Genomic DNA, 17,012 nt, shown 5'->3' on the forward strand with positions numbered 1-17,012 from the left:
GGCAGTGCTTTTATATACTGTATCCATCGATTGCGTCAAAGCATCGGGCCGTGACGTGAGTCCCCGGGCTGACAAAACACAATGGCCGGCCCTTTTAGCACGGAACATGCTAGCAGGCAGCATCGTTAGTGTTCGTATAGCACTGTCAGATCTGAACTGAATGCTCCTGATCCTATGGGTACCTGGATATGGTGAGACGAAGACAACAGAATTCAATGTACGATGCTTTGTACGAAGAAATGTATGTACATGTAGGTGGCGCTCGGCGGAGTGCTTGCCGGTGCTGTCAGAAGCTTGTCCCAGTCTCCCAGATACGGATTCTCGGCCGAATTCCGATTGATGATGAATCAAGTCGGCTGCCTGCTTACAGCCGGAGATGCCTGGAACTGGTGTTTACAGTGCTCATCCAACAGAGTAACAAGGCATATGACGTTCGGTCGTGTGCAGAGTCAGCATCTGACAGCGCTTGCGTTGCAGTGGGCCATACATCGACATCGTGCTCCTGTGGTACTTGTCGGGAAAGTGATGGAGGCTTTTTACATCGAGAGAGATGTGGACATGCTCAGGTTGGTCCCGAGGAACGTATCGAATACTCACTACGCTGGTGGATCTTGTGTTGACTGCCAGCTGTTGCTACTCAGCGAGAACTAGCCACACCGGTACTGACCGGCTCCGGCTGTGCTTGGACCGCCTACCCACAACAGTAGGTGCCTTCGGAGTCCTTGTTACTGTAGGATCGTGGTCAGCATACGCGCCTGCGAGGTTCCGGCATGACATACGTGGTGGTCCAGTCGAAGGCGAACGATCCTAAGAAAGCGCCGATGAAGATGCAGATGATGATGTACCCGTTGAAGTACATTGCGAGGAGCATGATGATGTATGCGACTGCAAACTGGCACATGTGAAGCAGCGATCGAATGGACTGCTCGAGCAAAGTTGGGCGGAACTGTTGCTGCTGGATTGGTGTGGGTACTGCACGGAACGAAGTGTTCTTGCCGATTAGGTTGCTGTTGCTGGATTGCGCTTCGTTGGTCGGCGGTGGAGAGGTGGCCATGCGCTTGCGGATGATGTAGGCATCGTACTCCTTGGAGCCCCGACGAAGGGCCTCGAGGAGCATAACGAGGAGGATGACTCCAATGCATGAGCCGGCGAACATGCCCGACGAAGTGATGTGCCAGCTGCTCGACAGGAAGCCTCGGCGGGGGTTAGACTAGTCAAGCGAGTTTTCGTTGCCGCTGATGAACTCACAAGCATCGACAGTGTACCAGTTCCACAGCATCTGCGTCTTCATCAGTGAAAGTGTGTACATGTGTGTATGCGAACATACTGAGATCTTGCAGCTATTACCGCCGCCATGTCCGCCCATATCCATTCCTCCCATGTCCATGGTCGTTGTCGAGGAAGGCATGGCCGCGGTCGTAGTGGCAGTCGAGTCCATTCCGTCCATGGAGGTCATCGAGGACATGACTGACATGTCCATGATTCTTGTGTTCAGCCGAAGGAGCTGTGTGTGGTATTGGCGAGTTGGTCTTCATCGAAACGTTTGGTGCTAATATATCAGATGGCAGATGCGAGTATCGGCGTGCCACGAGATGGCATGCATGTGCAGGTGGCTGCGAGTGATTGAGCAAGTATTCCGGCCGGGTCATTGGCTCCTGCCCTTGCACAAAGAAACATGAACACATTCCTAAGCATTTCTTGCCAAGTGAACATGGGCTGTCAATAAGCAGATTTCCAATGAAGGTCGCCGAGTGATAATTTCGAGAAGTCCTGCCAGACCATACCGACCAGCACATCTCAACCGAGCGTCTCGACCCGCGCCTTCCTTGCACGATAGCATAGTCCACTACGGAAACTTCGACACAGATCTGTTCACGTAGGCCTGAACGCAAACAATAACGTACATGTAACGTTTGGTCACGAAATGGGCCCATCCTTCACACAACCCCGTCTCTTCTACCATGTCAGTGTCTACCCAACTTTGCAATCTTGAGCGAGGTTAGAACTATCTTCTGGAGCTACTCAGGGGCTTGATATTTAAAATGTGCTGTTGGCGCTTGTGAACCTCCAGAGGTAAGCGTAGCGGAGTGGAGCTCTCTACCAACCCTTCTAGACTGCAAAGTAGCGTGCGATCCACGCTACCGCTACCCGACGTACAGTGCTAGGCACAGTGCGGTAGGTCACGTGACCCTTGAACTTGAAAGTTGACCAATCAGAGCGGGCGCCAAGGCTAGTTGAGGGCTGGTATAGAGCTTCACTCCCTCGCTGACGCCTCACCTACGTACTCGCAAGCTCGTACTCCGGTGTGGCTAGCGCTCGATCGCTACGCTTAATCACCACCACTATATTCCGATCGTCGTGAAGTGGTCCCCTCGGTCCCGGCTCCCCCGATCATGCACTTCCAACACCCTCGTCTTTCCTCTTCAACATGATAACTTCTAACATTGATGAAAGAGCTCACCTGTCGTGATCGCCCACCAGCTGGGTGGTGAGAGGGAATGGGCCAGACCTGGAGGGTATCCTACGTTGCTGATGACAGTCGCGGCCAACACGCCCTATCGTTCGCCGATGACGGACAATCGCTTCCACCAGGCATGCAGCATGTACATGGCAGGTAGATCCATCAAGCGTAACCTTGACACATGAGCTGTCTTTCGCTGTCATCTGGAAGCTTTGGATTACCACCAAGACACCTGATTGTTGATCGAAGCGCTCTGACAGATCAATCAATCTATACTCCTCGCGGTAGTTGATCCAATCACTATGCCGGCCGAATCGCATCGTCTCGCAGCCACTGAACTACTCAAAGCGTTCAACGACAACCAACTGACAATCGAGGACTACGCAAAGTCTTTGCTAAAGCGTATTGAAGAGCGCGATGGCGTTGTGAAAGCATGGGCGTATCTGAAGCCGGAACAGGTCTTGGAACAAGCCCGAGCACTTGACAAGGTGCCTAAAGACCAGCGAGGACCACTGCATGGCATTGGCGTGGCGATCAAAGATGTAATCTACACGAGAGGTACCAGCTCATGCTTTCCGAGTCGTTGGAGCATCAGAACTGACACGTACAGGCATGCCGACGCAGCTCGGCTCACCCATCTTCGAGAACGATCAACCAGAGGTAGATGCAGCAAGTGTCAAGATGCTTCGCTACGCTGGTGCTCTAATCTTAGGCAAGACGACGACAACAGAATTCGCCGCAAGTACTGTTGGCACAAAGACGACCAATCCGCATGAACCCGGTCGTACACCAGGAGGGTCTTCTTCTGGCTCAGGCGCAGCAGTCGCTGACTTTCAAGCAACCCTGGCTCTGGGTACCCAGACAGGTGGCTCTATCATACGACCTGCTAGCTTTAACGGGACATTTGGCATGAAACCGACATGGAATTCGGTTTCTCGAGAGGGGCAGAAGATCTACAGTCTCGACCTCGACACGTTAGGCTGGTATGGACGATCAGTAGAGGATCTCAAACTCTGCGCTGATGTCTTTGGCCTGGAGGACGATGAAGTGCCTCGATCGGTTTCTGATGTGCGGGGGCTCAAGGTGGCATTTCTTAAGACCATGGTATGGGATCGTGCTGGGCCTGGCACTCAGAAAGCGTTCAACACGGGCAGGCAGATGTTGGAGGAGGCCGAAGCACAGATCGAAGATACCAGCTTCCCGGATGAGTTTGACAAACTACCTGACTGGCATACGTGCTTGAACTACAGTGAAGGCAGTGTGTACTTCAGGCCAGAGTACCAGTACGCCAAGGGCAAGCTCGGTGACTTTCTGGTCGGCATCGCGGAAAGAAAGCACGGATACACGCGAAAGGATTTCCTGGAAGCGTCTGACGGTATCGCTGCACTACGACCGAAGTGGGATGCGATTGCTGAGAACTACGATGTGGTCGTCGTGCCGTCCGTGCCAGACGAAGCGCCAGAGGGCCTTTCGAGCACGGGCAATGCCATCTTCAACGCACTCTGGACGGCACTGCATGTGCCTGTGATCAACATCCCGGCTTTCACTGGAGAACATGGAATGCCGATTGGTTTGACTCTGACAACCGCTCGATACCAGGACCAAGCACTGCTAGAGGTTGCAAAAGCAGTCAGCAGAGTGTGGATCAAAGAGTGAGAAGGGAAGCGGCATCTTCCTTTGAGTAGTACCTGCTAGCCTAACATGACTCCTTTGTCTTCGCCAAATATCCTCGCTGATACGGGAACTGCTCAGCAAAAGCCTGTGCAATCTCGGTCCTCGTCGCCACCCACACTCCATTCTTCGTACTGATATAATCTACGAAATCCTTTAACGCCTTGAATCTCCCGGGCCTCCCAATGATCCGGCAATGCAATCCTACCGTCATCATTTTTGGCGTCCCGTCTTGACCTTCCTCGTACAGCGTGTCGAATGCGTTCTTCAAGTGTGTGTAGAACCCGTTGGGATCTCTGAAGCCACTGCCTGCGACGTGGAACTTGAAGTCATTGCAGTCGTAGGAATACGGGACCATCAACAACCCTTTGGGATCGGGCTTCTCCCTTTCATCAGCCCGATCGCTCCAATACGGCACATCATCCGCATAGGTATCGGACATCCAAACGAGCTCCTCTCCCATCTCCCCGTAGACCTGCGGCACAAGCGTCCTACTCTGCGGAGAATTGCGTCCATAATACCACCCCTTCGGCGCATACCTACAATGATGGCAGTCGTCAGCTGCGTTCAATGTTCAGACAACAGCTCTCGTCAGAAAGAGGACTCGTCCAGAGATCGTACAGCTTCGTACTCACCCCGCCAAAGTCTTCAACGTAACAATCGCCTTCTTGATATACTCCCTCTCCTCCTCCACACCGAAAGCATGATAATCCAACCATCTATACGCATGACTCGCCACATCATGGCCCATATCCACACACCTCGTAACCACCTCGGGGACCTTTTCGACGGCCTGGGCAACGGCATAGAGTGTGAATTTCATGTGGTATTTGTTGAAGAGTCGGAACAGGCGCCAAAAGCCTGCGCGGCTGCCGTACTCGTACTCTGATTCGACGTTGTAGTTGCGCTCGTTTACTGTGGGTGCGCGGGAGGGGTTCTCCGTCAAGTGTGATTCGGAGGTGCTGTCGCCGGAGAGGACGGAGCGTTCGCCACCCTGGGGGAAGTGGTGGTGAGCAACGGGACGGATACGAGGACGGGGGAAGGGGGACGTGCCTCTTCGTAGTTGATCACGAAGCTCACAGCAATCTTCGCGCCATTGGGCCATTTCAGTTCTTTCAAGCCTCCTTCTCCATAGCCACGGAAGTCTCGCTCGTACGTATACTTTGGGTGACCAACGTACGGTGTTGACATCGTTCCTTCTGCTTGGTTGCAAGGTCTCTTCGGCGAAGATGAACTTGGCTCGACCGGATTGTGTACCTCAACTGGAGGAGGATTCAAAGCAGCTGTAGGCACGCGGTGATGCGTTACGACTTTGCGTTTCCGGCTCTGCATGGTGCGTTCCTTATCTAGGCGAGAAAGCCTTGAGAGGCATATCGTTATCTGTAAACCTGCTTGCGCGTGCGACTGCTGGATTCCTGGAGACGAAGTGCCAATGCGAGTGTGTGGAGCTCATTGTGGAGACTGTCGGTAGGCGCGCGACATACTCGTTTGAGGAGAACCTGGTTCGACGTGCATACGGCAACGGCAAAGAACTGCTTGTGCTTGTTAGCGCTCAATTTCTGTCATCGATGACAATGGATGAGAGTGTGCAGAGCTGAATGAAAGAGTGCGACTTCGACTCTTATTCTGAGTATGACCATCACTACCACTACGTCAGCTACAATGTGCGATACGCTGTCCTATTAGCGGTACCAATTGAACACTTCCACTTTGTGTACTCCAAGAACGCCCGCTGTTTCCAACCTTTTACAATACAACCATAAGCTCATGCCTCCTGAGCTTGTCGTCTTCCACGACGGGGTAGTACGGCACCATGGCATCTGCGCTCTGTACGTACGCATCGTTGTATAACCGCCAATATGGTGTTCGCACTTTCCGAGCAGGATGGAAGAGACCAGCCCATACGTAGTTGAGAACTGCGCCGGTTCCAACAGCCAGTCTGATAGCGTCTATGGCTTCGATGACTCTGTCGATAACATGTGGCGAGGTCTCGAAGAGGTTGGGGTAGAGAAGGTTGAGTAGATGCAGCATCGCGTCTTCACAACCCAGACCAACCACGCCGAGGGCAACGTGCTTTACTACACTGGCCGCAGTCTGTCGATGCACTTGGTCGCGATCGATCAAGGCATCCTCGAGAAGTGGTGTGACAGCGTAGACGTAGTCCTTTGCCATCTCACCAATGTACTCGAAGAGGAAAGACAGCGACTTGAGCACGCCGTTCTGTACGTTGAGCTCGGGTACGCGGTACTCGTTCATGAGTGCTGGAAGCACAGTAAAGGGTGCGCACGTCTCTGCGACAATACCGATGGCGACGGCGGTACAGACACGCGACTGGCGTTCTTGCACACGCAAGTTGTTGAGAAGTGTTGCCAGAACATCCTGCGGTCCGATGGCCTTGGCAATGAAACCGAATGTGTTGTTCGCTGCTCGTCGGATACCCTTCTTGTGAGCCTTGAGCATGTCAAGCAACTCGAAACAGATTCGCATCCATTCTCGTGCATTGACAGATTCTGGTCCACGATCGGCGATACGACCGACAAGGTCGATAGTGTTCTCTTGCACCTTTTCATGTCTGTTTCGCAGAATCGGTGTCAAGCGTGGTAGTAGATCCTTGATGGGTGGCTGCATGCTGCTGATACCGACGACGGTGACGATGCTCTTCATGGCACCCAGGATACTACCCAGGACCTCTGGATACTCTTCACCGAGGTACTCGTAAAGCACACTTCCGAGCTTGCCAAGAAGTGCATCTTCGTCGCATTGCTTCATGACAATGGCAATGCGAGTGATCAGATCTGCTGCTTGTTGTCGTACTGTGGCAGACTTGTTGTTGAGACGCCATAGGATAGTCGACACGATCTGCGGTAGATACGGCTTGCATCGTGTGCCCAATGCCGTTACAACTGTGCCGAAACCGTTCAGCAGAACAATGTCTTCCACGCTCTGTTCTTGGAAAGAGTGCAGAATACCATCCACCAGACGCTCCTCGAGACGCTCGTTGATGTCAGCTGCGCCTAGTGCAGAGATGACTTTCTCGATCGTCTCGACCGTCATCTTTCTGTAAGCTTCGCTTTCGTCTTTGAGGTTGCCGACGATGCGCTCGACAATCTCGCCAACGCCGACCTTGTTACCGAGATCAACGGTGGTCTCGACGACTTGCTTGTAGTTGCGCTTGTCAAGTGCCATCCGTCGTACCCAGAAGCTCTTGAAGAAGTCGTTGAGCACTGTCTCCTTCAGATATGCAGCAGTCACACCCTGGCCACCAGCACATTGGCTGACAACTTTGAGCACGACCTTCTTCATCTCCTCATCGGGACTCTGGAACTCTCGCAGCAGAATCTCCATGATCTGAGCAGTGTAGTAGTTTCCATACTCTTCGTCCATGAGCGGAATGATGTAACCGACGGCCTTCAAGAAACCAGCGAGACCTTTGCCACGTTGTTTACGTGCACCAGTCCACAGTGGGTTGAGAATGTCGTCGAAGCTCTCGATACCGAATGGGTTGGAAGCCTCAGCAAGAGCAGCAAGTGCTAGTGCAGTGACTGTTCTGACCTTGGCTTGCTCGTCATTGAGGTTCTCGCCGATGCAGTCTACCAGGCCTTTGAGATGTGGAAGTACAGCGCAACCCATAAGGATAGGAATCTGCTGCACAATCTTGACACCAGTGTGTCTGGCCTGCCATGACTTCTTGCTCTTGCAGACTGCCTTCAAGAATGGAAGCAGAGTAGGAATACCTAGTGCTGAGGCGACAACGGCAAAGGCACGCGCAGTTGTGTTTCGTACGTACTCATCCACGTGGTCGATATCCGGTCGCATCGTACTGATCATGTGCGCAAGACCAGCGGCTTTGGCGAGATTGGAGATGATCTCTCGACCTTCGACGCGGGCGTAGTAGTCTTGATCAATAAGCAATGGCTCAATGACGACCAGGATCTTGTGGGTGTAGGGTCGTACCAAATCATCAAGCTTGTACAAGACGCGATCGATGACCTTGACGAGCAAATGGCGTTCCTGATCTTCGAGGGACTTCTCCATCAGCAGTGGCAGGATCTGGTCGAATAGAGGACCCGCCCCGAAGTTCCGTGCATTGTCTGTGAGCTGACGCAGAGCGGTCTTCCGCATCGGCGGTGTACCGTTCTTGACCTTGAGGAGTAATCGCATAATCTTTCGTTGCTTGAGCTCGTCCACACTGAGGTCGTTCTCGTCTGCACCATCGACTAGCTTACCGAAGTATGCCATGTCCTCTGCCTTGAAGAACTGGAGATCGCCCACGCCAGGAATGTCGGATGGCAGCTGCTTGCCCATGGATCGTGCGTCTACAGGCTCTTGCATCATGAAGCCCCCGGTGTTGGCGGGAGTCGCCGCAGGCGCGAGTCGTCGTGCTGGAGCTCGCAGTGGTTCGTAGCCAGGTGGTGGATCCAAGATCTTGTAACCCTCACTCGGTAGCATCTCGTCCAGCTCTTCATCTGAGAGAGGTGCGTTTCTGCCAGAGATGTCTGTTCCGAAGCCTGCCATGGGCTGCGCCGGTGTAGCATCCGGGGCAGCTTGGGTATTGTGGCCGCCAGCCGACACGAGATCCCACTTTGATCTCTTCTTTGCAGGCGCGGCTTCGCCATCTGGTCCTGGTGTAGAGTCCCATCGAGACTTTTTGATAGCCGCATCTCCGTTCGTCGCATGGCCGTTGACGCCGTTCGTCTCGGTATGTCCATTTGTTTCACCGGCATCTTCAGCGCTGGTGTCCCATCGTCGCTTCCTCACTCGCTTTGGCTTCTCCTCGCCATTGATCTCTGCTGGCTTGGCTGACTCGGGTGTACCCTCCTTGAGCGTCGCTTGATGTTCCACGCTGTCCATGTCATCATCATCGTCGCCATTTGCCAGCTTCTCCTTCTGCTGCTCTTCGATAAGCCTCTGCACACGTTGCTCTTCCCGCTCAATCTCTCGCTGTTGCATGGTCTCGCGGTACGTCTTCTCATCGCCATCGAGTCCTCGCTTGAATCGCTGCTTCTGATAGTCTGTTTCTCGGCTAGCAATCTGCGCCTGCTTCTCCCGGCTTTGTAGGATATCGTCCTCTGCCGTGTCGCCCGTCGCCCATTCTCCAATCTGTGCCGCCGTAGCTGTGTACTGACCAACTAATCGCCCATCGTTGTCACCGTCCTCCATGTCCTCATCCTCGGCCACGGCGATGGATGTGTTGTAGCCAGCAAATTTGTCGCCGCCGGCATCGTTGCCGTACAGGTCCTTGTCGAAGTTTTCGGTAAGAGAGATGCCCTTGTTGGTGTTAGTGCGCTGGCTGGAGGAGTCGTTGAAGCCCTTCTTTCCTGCATTGCGCTCTGCCTGCGCCGCCCGCACTTTGTCGAAGTCCGCTGCGGTAGTCATATCAGTGCTGGTTCTGCTAGTTTCGTCTGCGAAAGTCTTACCGTCGGACATGGCGGCGGTTTCGAGAAAGCTGCTGGGTTGCGGTTAATGTCCTGCTCAGTGGTGGCAATTGGTCATGTATGCTACCTTCTCGATTGCCAGTTTGCTGCGCAAGGTGATGTCGAGTGGGATATGAGTGGGCGTACAGAGAGTGAGTCCTGCTCGACAGTGTACGAGTCGGTGCAAGGATAAACTTAGAGATTGCGCAAGTAAAAGTGGCATGTCACGTGCGCGCAAATTGGACCTAACAACGATGGACCTTCTTCGCTCCTGACATGATGAACATGAACTTTTGCTCGCACTCGATTCCCAGACCGATCAGTATTGCACTTATATCGTCTATCTGTCTGTCACCGACGGGCAGCCGCATCGCCGCTGTTAACGAACTGCCCTTACAAGCTCCACCACTTTCGCCCAATCTTTGACCACTGAATCTGCGGTGCAATTGAATGCTTGCTTAGAAGCCTTTGCTTTATCTCCACTCCATGACCTTGCAAGAGATCCATCGTGTCCGCAGCTCCAAACTGAGTAGCCGTGTTTGATGCTATCAAGTCAAGGTAGCAGCCACCTCGGAGCACTCAGAGTTCCACTGGCTCACCCTCGTTGATTGTGGTCCAGCCACTTCCCTTGATCCACTGCCCACGCTTGACAGCATTCATCCCTTAAGCTGCGTCCCACGGCCCTGTCGAGGCTGCGGCACTGCAGCGGACGACCATCTGCTGAATCCCATTGACCTCAACGAGGCCCTTCAAGCATTCCCGTAAGTCGTGGTCGGGTGCAGAGCTCCTCGTGTCATACACTTGATGTAGCCCTGAGAGGTAGAGATTGATCGAGATCGCCAGAGGTTGCTGGAGACTCCCCTGGAGCTTCTGTGTCCAGTCGTGATGCTGCTGGATATGTCTGCGCATAGAGCAAGTAGTTCCGTGACCTTGAGGACCGATGTAACATGCGAGGAGGATGCACTCGGCTTTGGTGACAAAGTCGAATACGTTGTTAGGTAGGCTGCTCAGCTTGGCGCAGCAGGCGTGAGCATCCACTATCTGCAGCGAGGAGAAGCGGCGGATCTGCTCAGCATACTCGAGGCTGAATTGCCGCTGCACGCCCAGCAGCGCTACGATGGGGCCGCACTTTAGAGACGCAATTATGCGACCGTCGAGATCATCCTTATCCTCTGCAATGTCGTCGTGATCGGCGGTCAGCAGCGCGTAGACCATATCCCTCATCTCGCGGGGAAGGTCGAGAAAGCGGAACGGTCGCTTCTGAGCCATCGTACGTCCGTAGTACTTGTTGGAGGTTGTTGAAGTGACGGTGTTGTTGGCGCGGCGGCAGAACAAGGTAGAGAAGGCGGTATTTGTGCAACCACGCTAGCATTAGCGGCTCTTCCCGCAGGGCATAAATGTCCCATTCACTCCACTCAATACCCTCCATGCCCCTTTCACCCCCTCGTCCAATATCTCATCCAATGTAAACTCCACCCCCTCACCCCCAACAATCCCCGCCTCCTTCCAAAACTTACTCAAATGCCTCGTCCCCGAATCACAGATCACGGTGACGATCCTCTTTCCCCTCCCCAACTTCCTCGCCGTCACCGCAGCAGCAACGCAATTCACCGCGCTACTAGCACCCACAAACATTCCTTCCTTCTCCACCAGCCACCTCGCCATCTTCATCGCCTGCTCATCACTCACCTTGACCGCATCATCAATCAGATGCATTCCCGCATTGAAGTTGGTTGTCAAGCGGTTAATCCCGATCCCTTCGACGATGCTGTCGACTTGATGCCGGCGGCGGGTTCCTTCCGCTTCGGTGGAGCTGAACATGACGCCGTATTTGATCTTGTTGTAGAGACCAGAGCCTTGTGGATCTGCGAGGATGACTTGCATTCCCGGCATGAGAGGTTTGAGTGCGAGGGCTACGCCAGCGATAGTACCGCCTGTACCGGCTCCTGCCACCAAAGCGTCCAGCTTGCCAGTGGTTTGCTGGTAGATTTCTGGTCCTGTCGATTCTTGGTGAGCGAGATAGTTGGCCGTGTTTTCGAACTGATCTGCGAAGAAGCCTCGTCCAGGCTTGTTGGGATCGTCGGTATGTTCTTGCGCTCGGCGGCGGGCGATGTTGACGAACTGGTTCTGGTCGACGATGGAGGCTGGGCGGACTCGTTCGACGGTGGCACCGAGTTTGAGGAGCAGGTCGCTTTTTTCGATGGCTACGTCGTCGGGCATGCATCTAACACCGACTCAGAACTGGTACGAATGCTATAAAGTCTGGCAGCTACGTACATGTGTGCTTTGTAGCCTCGTGCTCGTGCCACGGAGGCGAGCGATATGCCGGTCGAACCTACAGTACCCTCATAGATCGTGTCACCTCTGTTGGGCACGAGAAGGCCTTCTTCCTCCGCATGAGTGATCATGGACAGTGCCACTCTGTCTTTGGGAGAGTTTCCTGCGCCGTTGAGAAACTCTGCTTTGGCAAGAATCTCACATCCAGTCTCATAGCTAAGTGAATTGAGGCGTATCAAGGGTGTGTTGCCTATCAGACCTTCAACACCAGTCTTGATCTCTTCCTCTCGCGATACCACGGGTGCTAGCTGATGAGGGTCATGACTGCCCTCTTGCTGCACAGACGGCTTGCGATTCGTGTGGTCCTCCAATCGCACATAGTCCGGCTGACCAGGCAGAGGATGTGGGACGCCGCCACGAAAACGTCGCAATCGCCGCTGGTATGCCAACTCCAAGTCCGGGTACAAGTCCTTGAAGGTCAATGTGAGGATAATGCCGACCAGAAAGCCGCCAGTCGCAGTGAGTTTGCCTCTGTTATCGGTGATGCTTTCCCACACGCGTTGCCATACGTCAAGAAACCAGCCCATACTCAAATCACCGCCTTGACCCCAACTCCATGCTATGATGCCTGACCTAGGTGAAAGGAGAATGTTACGCGGACGGAGAAGAGTCTGTTGGCGATATGTCGGGTGATGGAAGCGAGATGCGCAAAGATGATGTCGACCAAGTTAAGCTTTCCAGATGTTGCGAATCGCGATCCCTGACCCATGCACGCGCTAGCAAGCTGTGGACGGTGGAGCTTCACCTCCGCGGTGCAACTTGTCGCTGAGTTGTGTTTCTGGGTGAGTACTAACCGCGTCGCCTGTATGGACTCACCGGCCGTCAATCGCCTGTTCCGACGATTGGCTACACATCGCTTCTGCCATGAGACACGATCGCTCGCAGCGCCGGTAGTGCAGGCGCAATGGCGGAGTCAGAGCACGCACACACTGCCATCTGGGAAGAAAGCGAAGACGACAGCGGAGAGCTCGTGGCAGCAGAGGACGGATCATTTCCCTAGTGACAAGGCCGAGGAGTTTAAGAGATATCCCAATGTCACGTCGGATCAGCTGCGGACGAGGAGGGAACGGCCGCGGAGGGTGAAGATGCTTATGCGGGACTTCATCGAAGACAGCCTGTACAACCCACATTATGGCTACTTCAGCAAGAACGTGACCATCTTCTCGCCCGGGGCGCCCTTCGACTTTAACAAGCTGCGAGACGAGCCGGACTTCTACAGGTTGCTGGGAGAGCGGTACACACAATTCGAGGACAAGCTGGACGAGAAAGAGTACAATGAGGCGCGACAGCTGTGGCACACGCCTACCGAGCTGTTTAGACCACACTATGGAGAGGCAATAGCGAGATATATGGTGGCCAACTACAAGTTGACCCTATACCCATATCATGATCTGGTCATCTACGAAATGGGTGCTGGAAACGGAACACTCATGTTGAACATTCTGGACTATATCCGACATACAGATCCTGAAGTCTATGCCCGGACGAAGTTCCGCATCATCGAAGTGTCATCTGCACTGGCATCTTTACAGGCTCAGAAATTGCAGGCTACAGCATCAAGCAGAGGCCACCACGACAAGGTGGACATCATCAACAAGTCAGTGTTCGACTGGGATCTTTATGTGCCGACGCCATGCTTCTTCCTTGCTATGGAGGTCTTTGACAACTTTGCACACGACGTCCTACGCTACGACCCTTTCACCGAGGAGGTAATGCAAGGATCAGTCCTTATCGACAGCGACGGTGACTTTTACGAGTTCTACAGCAGGACTCTCGACCCAGTCGCCGCCCGCTTCCTTCGTGTAAGAGACGCTGCATGTCAAGATCGGCAGTATCCTCATCCGCTTCGACCATCAAAAATTCTGCGCTCCATACGGCATCGGCTACCATTGGCGCCCAACTTGACACAACCCGAGTACATCCCGACACGATTGATGCAATTCTTTCAGATCTTATCGACCAAGTTCCCAGCACACCGGCTGGTCACCTCAGACTTCTCCGGCCTACCACAAGCTGTGGCTGGATACAATGCCCCAGTCGTGCAGACACGGTATCAACGGCGGACTGTGCCTGTACGGACACCCCTCGTACAGCAAGGCTACTTCGATATCCTGTTCCCAACAGACTTTGCAGTGATGGAGGATATCTACCGCGCCGTCACTGGGCGTCTGACGAGGGTCATGACGCATGAAGACTTCTTCCAGCGCTGGGCGTATGTAGAGGACACGCAGATGAGAAGTGGCGAGAATGCGCTGTTGAGCTGGTACAAGAACGCTAGTGTCATGCTGACGGTATAGACGAGAGAGAGGATCGAGTGTTGTGCACATGTAGTGTGCAACTCATGCCGACATAGCAGGAACGAAAGTCCGAGGAGGGAAACTCTTACCTACCATGAAGTTCAACCAAGCCTTCATCCTCTTCCGTCTGATCCGTGACATTGTAGATCTTTCCAGACACCTTTGTGTGCTTGTATCCACATCGTTTCAGGATTTTCAGTGAGGTCCGTTCAAGCCTTTTCCTGTGCCGTATGTTCCGTGTAGAAGCAGAACTGCAAGAAATCATCCGTCGACCGGACCTGCACTGCAGCCATGAGGAAGTGCAGTCAAGTATTCAAGCCGTGCCGTGTCATCCATAGCATTGTGGGAATGCAGTTGTTGAAAGGCTGGTCAAGCCTCGAATGAATGCCGTCTTTCCCGTGCAGATGTGACATCGACCTCGAAGTAGCAACGATTTGTGACGAAGACTGTGCTCTGTCGATCAGTTCTCGACTTGCCTCGTTAATAAGGGTATATATGCAATATGGTCGCAGCCGTGTTATTAAGTAAGCATAACAGCCTGCTCGACAGCATTGGTGGTTTAGTGGTAAAATTAGCCGTTGCCATTGCATTCACCGCGAGTCTGCTTTGTCGGCTAGCCCCGGGTTCGATTCCCGGCCGATGCAATACTTTTTGCCGATATGCTGCTGGTATAGACGTTGTTGAGGTGTAGAAAGGTGTTGTTAAAGTGCTGGAGACGACGGGTGGGATCCGGCGAAGTTTCAGTGTCGACGGTAACTTTTGCTTGGGAGCACAAACCGAGGAGGCCAGGAGCAAGGGTTTTCGATGCAACACTTCCTTTGATGCTTGATCAATATCCTGTTGACTCTGTATTCTTGTCAAGACATTGCTGGGCCGATATGGGTGATGTTTTGGCACATCAAGCGGAAGTCTTGGCATTCTTCTTTTTCTGCCGGGGCAGAACCTGACAAAGTACCAGCGACGTCTGGAAACAACACTCTGCAAGACGATGCATTGCCTTCGAGGAAGTCTGGCAATGCCTACAAGTGGTTTCGTGCAGCAAGGATCTAGAGAAGTATCAGTATTGCAGCCGGAAGCAAGTCCGTCCCCTTTCGATACTTTGGTAGTGGCTGCTGCAGCGAACCGTCGATCAGTCAAAAGCCGCGATCAAGCAACCGAAATCCATGATTGGAAACACAGATATTGCTCGTCAGGTCCTTGGTATCTGTCTTCATCGTCACAGTGACACTGGATGTTATGGAGATATCGCCCATACGGAGCCACGTTACGAGTTCTCCGCTGTTGAGAGAGGTACGTGATGGATGGTCCTGCAATGCAACGTTACCTGGAACTGATCAAGAGAACACTTCATGGTCGACATTGAGCCTGGACGTCCACTCTCCTGGAGTCATGGACGACAATGTGTAAGCTCCCATAGTCTGCGGGTCGTTCGCATGGTAACTATGGTTAGAAGGGGCCTGGAGCCCTGGAGATGAAGGAAAGGCTTCGAGCCTCGAGTGAGAGCGAGAAAGCAGAGATTCATCTACAGGCATCAAAGGCTGTCGCTGGCATGTGAGCACTCTTGGCATCCGACAAGGTAGAACCTCCTTACTGCAATCTCCGCCACGGGCAAAAGGGACCCTCCTGCCGTTCGTCCACCCCGACGGGCATGCATACCGACAGAGGACGCTGGATGTCACGTGCATGTTTCACAATCTCTGGCCTCCGTCCAGCTCGGATCAGATTTTGCCCCTTGTCGACGGCGAAGCAGTGCCCTCCGGAGCGTTACTTTCTGCCGAGGACGCCTGGCGCACTCCACCTTGTGAGAGTTATCTTACTTAAGGTGCGGCTCGTGCATCTGCAGATGTATTTTTGTGCTGTTCATAACGGCGGGCGTAAGCCAGACGCATGTGACTGTCGAGCGATGCGGAATCGACGATTCGACTGCTCTTGAGAGCAACCGTCTGTGAAAGGCGACATGTGCTCATGACCGGGTGGACAGCCGAAGGCGAAGGGCAAGAGGAGCGGAGGAGACCTCATAACAGCGGTCAACGGCATCAGTACCGGGCGATGAATCCTGCGCAGGTGCAGTATATCGCTCGCACGTGTCGCAGTCGCTGTTCAAGGCAACGGAGCGACGTTCTTGTCGAGGAAGAACCGTGCGCAATGAGGAACGCCAATAGACTTTTGGCTTGCTCCAGTAGATCCTGTCGGCGTCGCAAGTGTTGTGCATACGCCAACTCCGATAGTGCCTTGGAGGTCCGCCGGGAGCTTCACCATGAACACGAAGCCGACAATCGGCTCTGGCTGGAGGCTGATAGCTGCAAGCCCACAGGCGCAAGCACAACCCGAGAAATGTCAGGGCCGCGGTTCAACGAGTCGATAACCAGGTCGAAAGAGTGTTACCCGCATCTGCCAGGTCAGCTCCGCATCGAACCTGCAGATTGACCTATGCGAGAGCAATATCGCCGGTGTAGACAGCGAGTAGTGTAGCCGTAAGCATCGCTTCGTTACTAGCAATGTCACATCGGGAAGCCGCAGCGCCTATCCCTTGTTGTCCACAGAAGGTCATTAAGGTTGGCGCTACTCATAAGCATAAGGTCGTGGCTGGCTCATCGAGCAATGGCGTTCGAGTCAAACTTGGCAAACCGGAAGAATGATGCCGAAGGATCGAGCTTATACGCACTGGCGTACGCCATGGCTTGGAGGTGAAAGAGCCAGGCGAGCTGTGAGTGGTTGTCTGGTGACTATCTCAGCAAGTGGCGCGCTATCTGGAAGAAGCAGGTGAGGTGGCACAGGGCAATGTGAACTGTGAAGAGAACGCCGAGGTGTAAGACGATGTTGGGGATGGGC

The 17,012-nt window shown here is 53.6% G+C and overlaps 7 protein-coding genes across 7 annotated transcripts; 2 read left to right on the forward strand and 5 right to left on the reverse strand.

Moving 5' to 3' along the window:
* Positions 1 to 691: 691 nt before the first annotated feature.
* On the reverse strand, positions 692 to 1,480 carry CLAFUR5_08502 (Copper transport protein ctr4; the record flags this gene model as incomplete). The annotated part of the gene is made up of 4 exons (XM_047907650.1): positions 692 to 728; positions 780 to 1,194; positions 1,249 to 1,279; positions 1,328 to 1,480. 4 exons carry the CDS (start codon positions 1,478 to 1,480, stop codon positions 692 to 694), a joined length of 636 nt encoding a protein of 211 aa, XP_047759273.1.
* A 1,283-nt stretch (positions 1,481 to 2,763) lies between these two features.
* Positions 2,764 to 4,117, forward strand: CLAFUR5_08503 (Glutamyl-tRNA(Gln) amidotransferase subunit A; the record flags this gene model as incomplete). Its single annotated transcript, XM_047907651.1, has 2 exons — positions 2,764 to 3,019; positions 3,072 to 4,117. The coding sequence occupies 2 exons, from the start codon at positions 2,764 to 2,766 to the stop codon at positions 4,115 to 4,117; spliced, it is 1,302 nt and encodes a 433-aa protein (XP_047759272.1).
* A 40-nt stretch (positions 4,118 to 4,157) lies between these two features.
* CLAFUR5_08504 (Putative polysaccharide deacetylase) lies at positions 4,158 to 5,323 on the reverse strand (the record flags this gene model as incomplete). Its single annotated transcript, XM_047907652.1, has 3 exons — positions 4,158 to 4,671; positions 4,768 to 5,126; positions 5,186 to 5,323. The coding sequence occupies 3 exons, from the start codon at positions 5,321 to 5,323 to the stop codon at positions 4,158 to 4,160; spliced, it is 1,011 nt and encodes a 336-aa protein (XP_047759271.1).
* A 555-nt stretch (positions 5,324 to 5,878) lies between these two features.
* CLAFUR5_08505 (U2 snRNP component prp10) lies at positions 5,879 to 9,559 on the reverse strand (the record flags this gene model as incomplete). Its single annotated transcript, XM_047907653.1, has 2 exons — positions 5,879 to 9,495; positions 9,550 to 9,559. 2 exons carry the CDS (start codon positions 9,557 to 9,559, stop codon positions 5,879 to 5,881), a joined length of 3,627 nt encoding a protein of 1,208 aa, XP_047759270.1.
* A 650-nt stretch (positions 9,560 to 10,209) lies between these two features.
* CLAFUR5_08506 (uncharacterized protein) lies at positions 10,210 to 10,815 on the reverse strand (the record flags this gene model as incomplete). Its single annotated transcript, XM_047907654.1, has 1 exon — positions 10,210 to 10,815. One exon carries the CDS (start codon positions 10,813 to 10,815, stop codon positions 10,210 to 10,212), a length of 606 nt encoding a protein of 201 aa, XP_047759269.1.
* A 102-nt stretch (positions 10,816 to 10,917) lies between these two features.
* On the reverse strand, positions 10,918 to 12,410 carry CLAFUR5_08507 (Cysteine synthase 2; the record flags this gene model as incomplete). The annotated part of the gene is made up of 2 exons (XM_047907655.1): positions 10,918 to 11,770; positions 11,824 to 12,410. The coding sequence occupies 2 exons, from the start codon at positions 12,408 to 12,410 to the stop codon at positions 10,918 to 10,920; spliced, it is 1,440 nt and encodes a 479-aa protein (XP_047759268.1).
* Positions 12,411 to 12,689: 279 nt separating this feature from the next.
* CLAFUR5_08508 (Arginine methyltransferase, mitochondrial) lies at positions 12,690 to 14,180 on the forward strand (the record flags this gene model as incomplete). Its single annotated transcript, XM_047907656.1, has 1 exon — positions 12,690 to 14,180. The coding sequence occupies one exon, from the start codon at positions 12,690 to 12,692 to the stop codon at positions 14,178 to 14,180; it is 1,491 nt and encodes a 496-aa protein (XP_047759267.1).
* Between the last annotated feature and the right edge of the window lie 2,832 nt (positions 14,181 to 17,012).

This window comes from Fulvia fulva, chromosome 3, assembly GCF_020509005.1.
Source record: "Fulvia fulva chromosome 3, complete sequence".
NCBI classification, from domain to species: Eukaryota; Fungi; Ascomycota; class Dothideomycetes; order Mycosphaerellales; family Mycosphaerellaceae; genus Fulvia; species Fulvia fulva.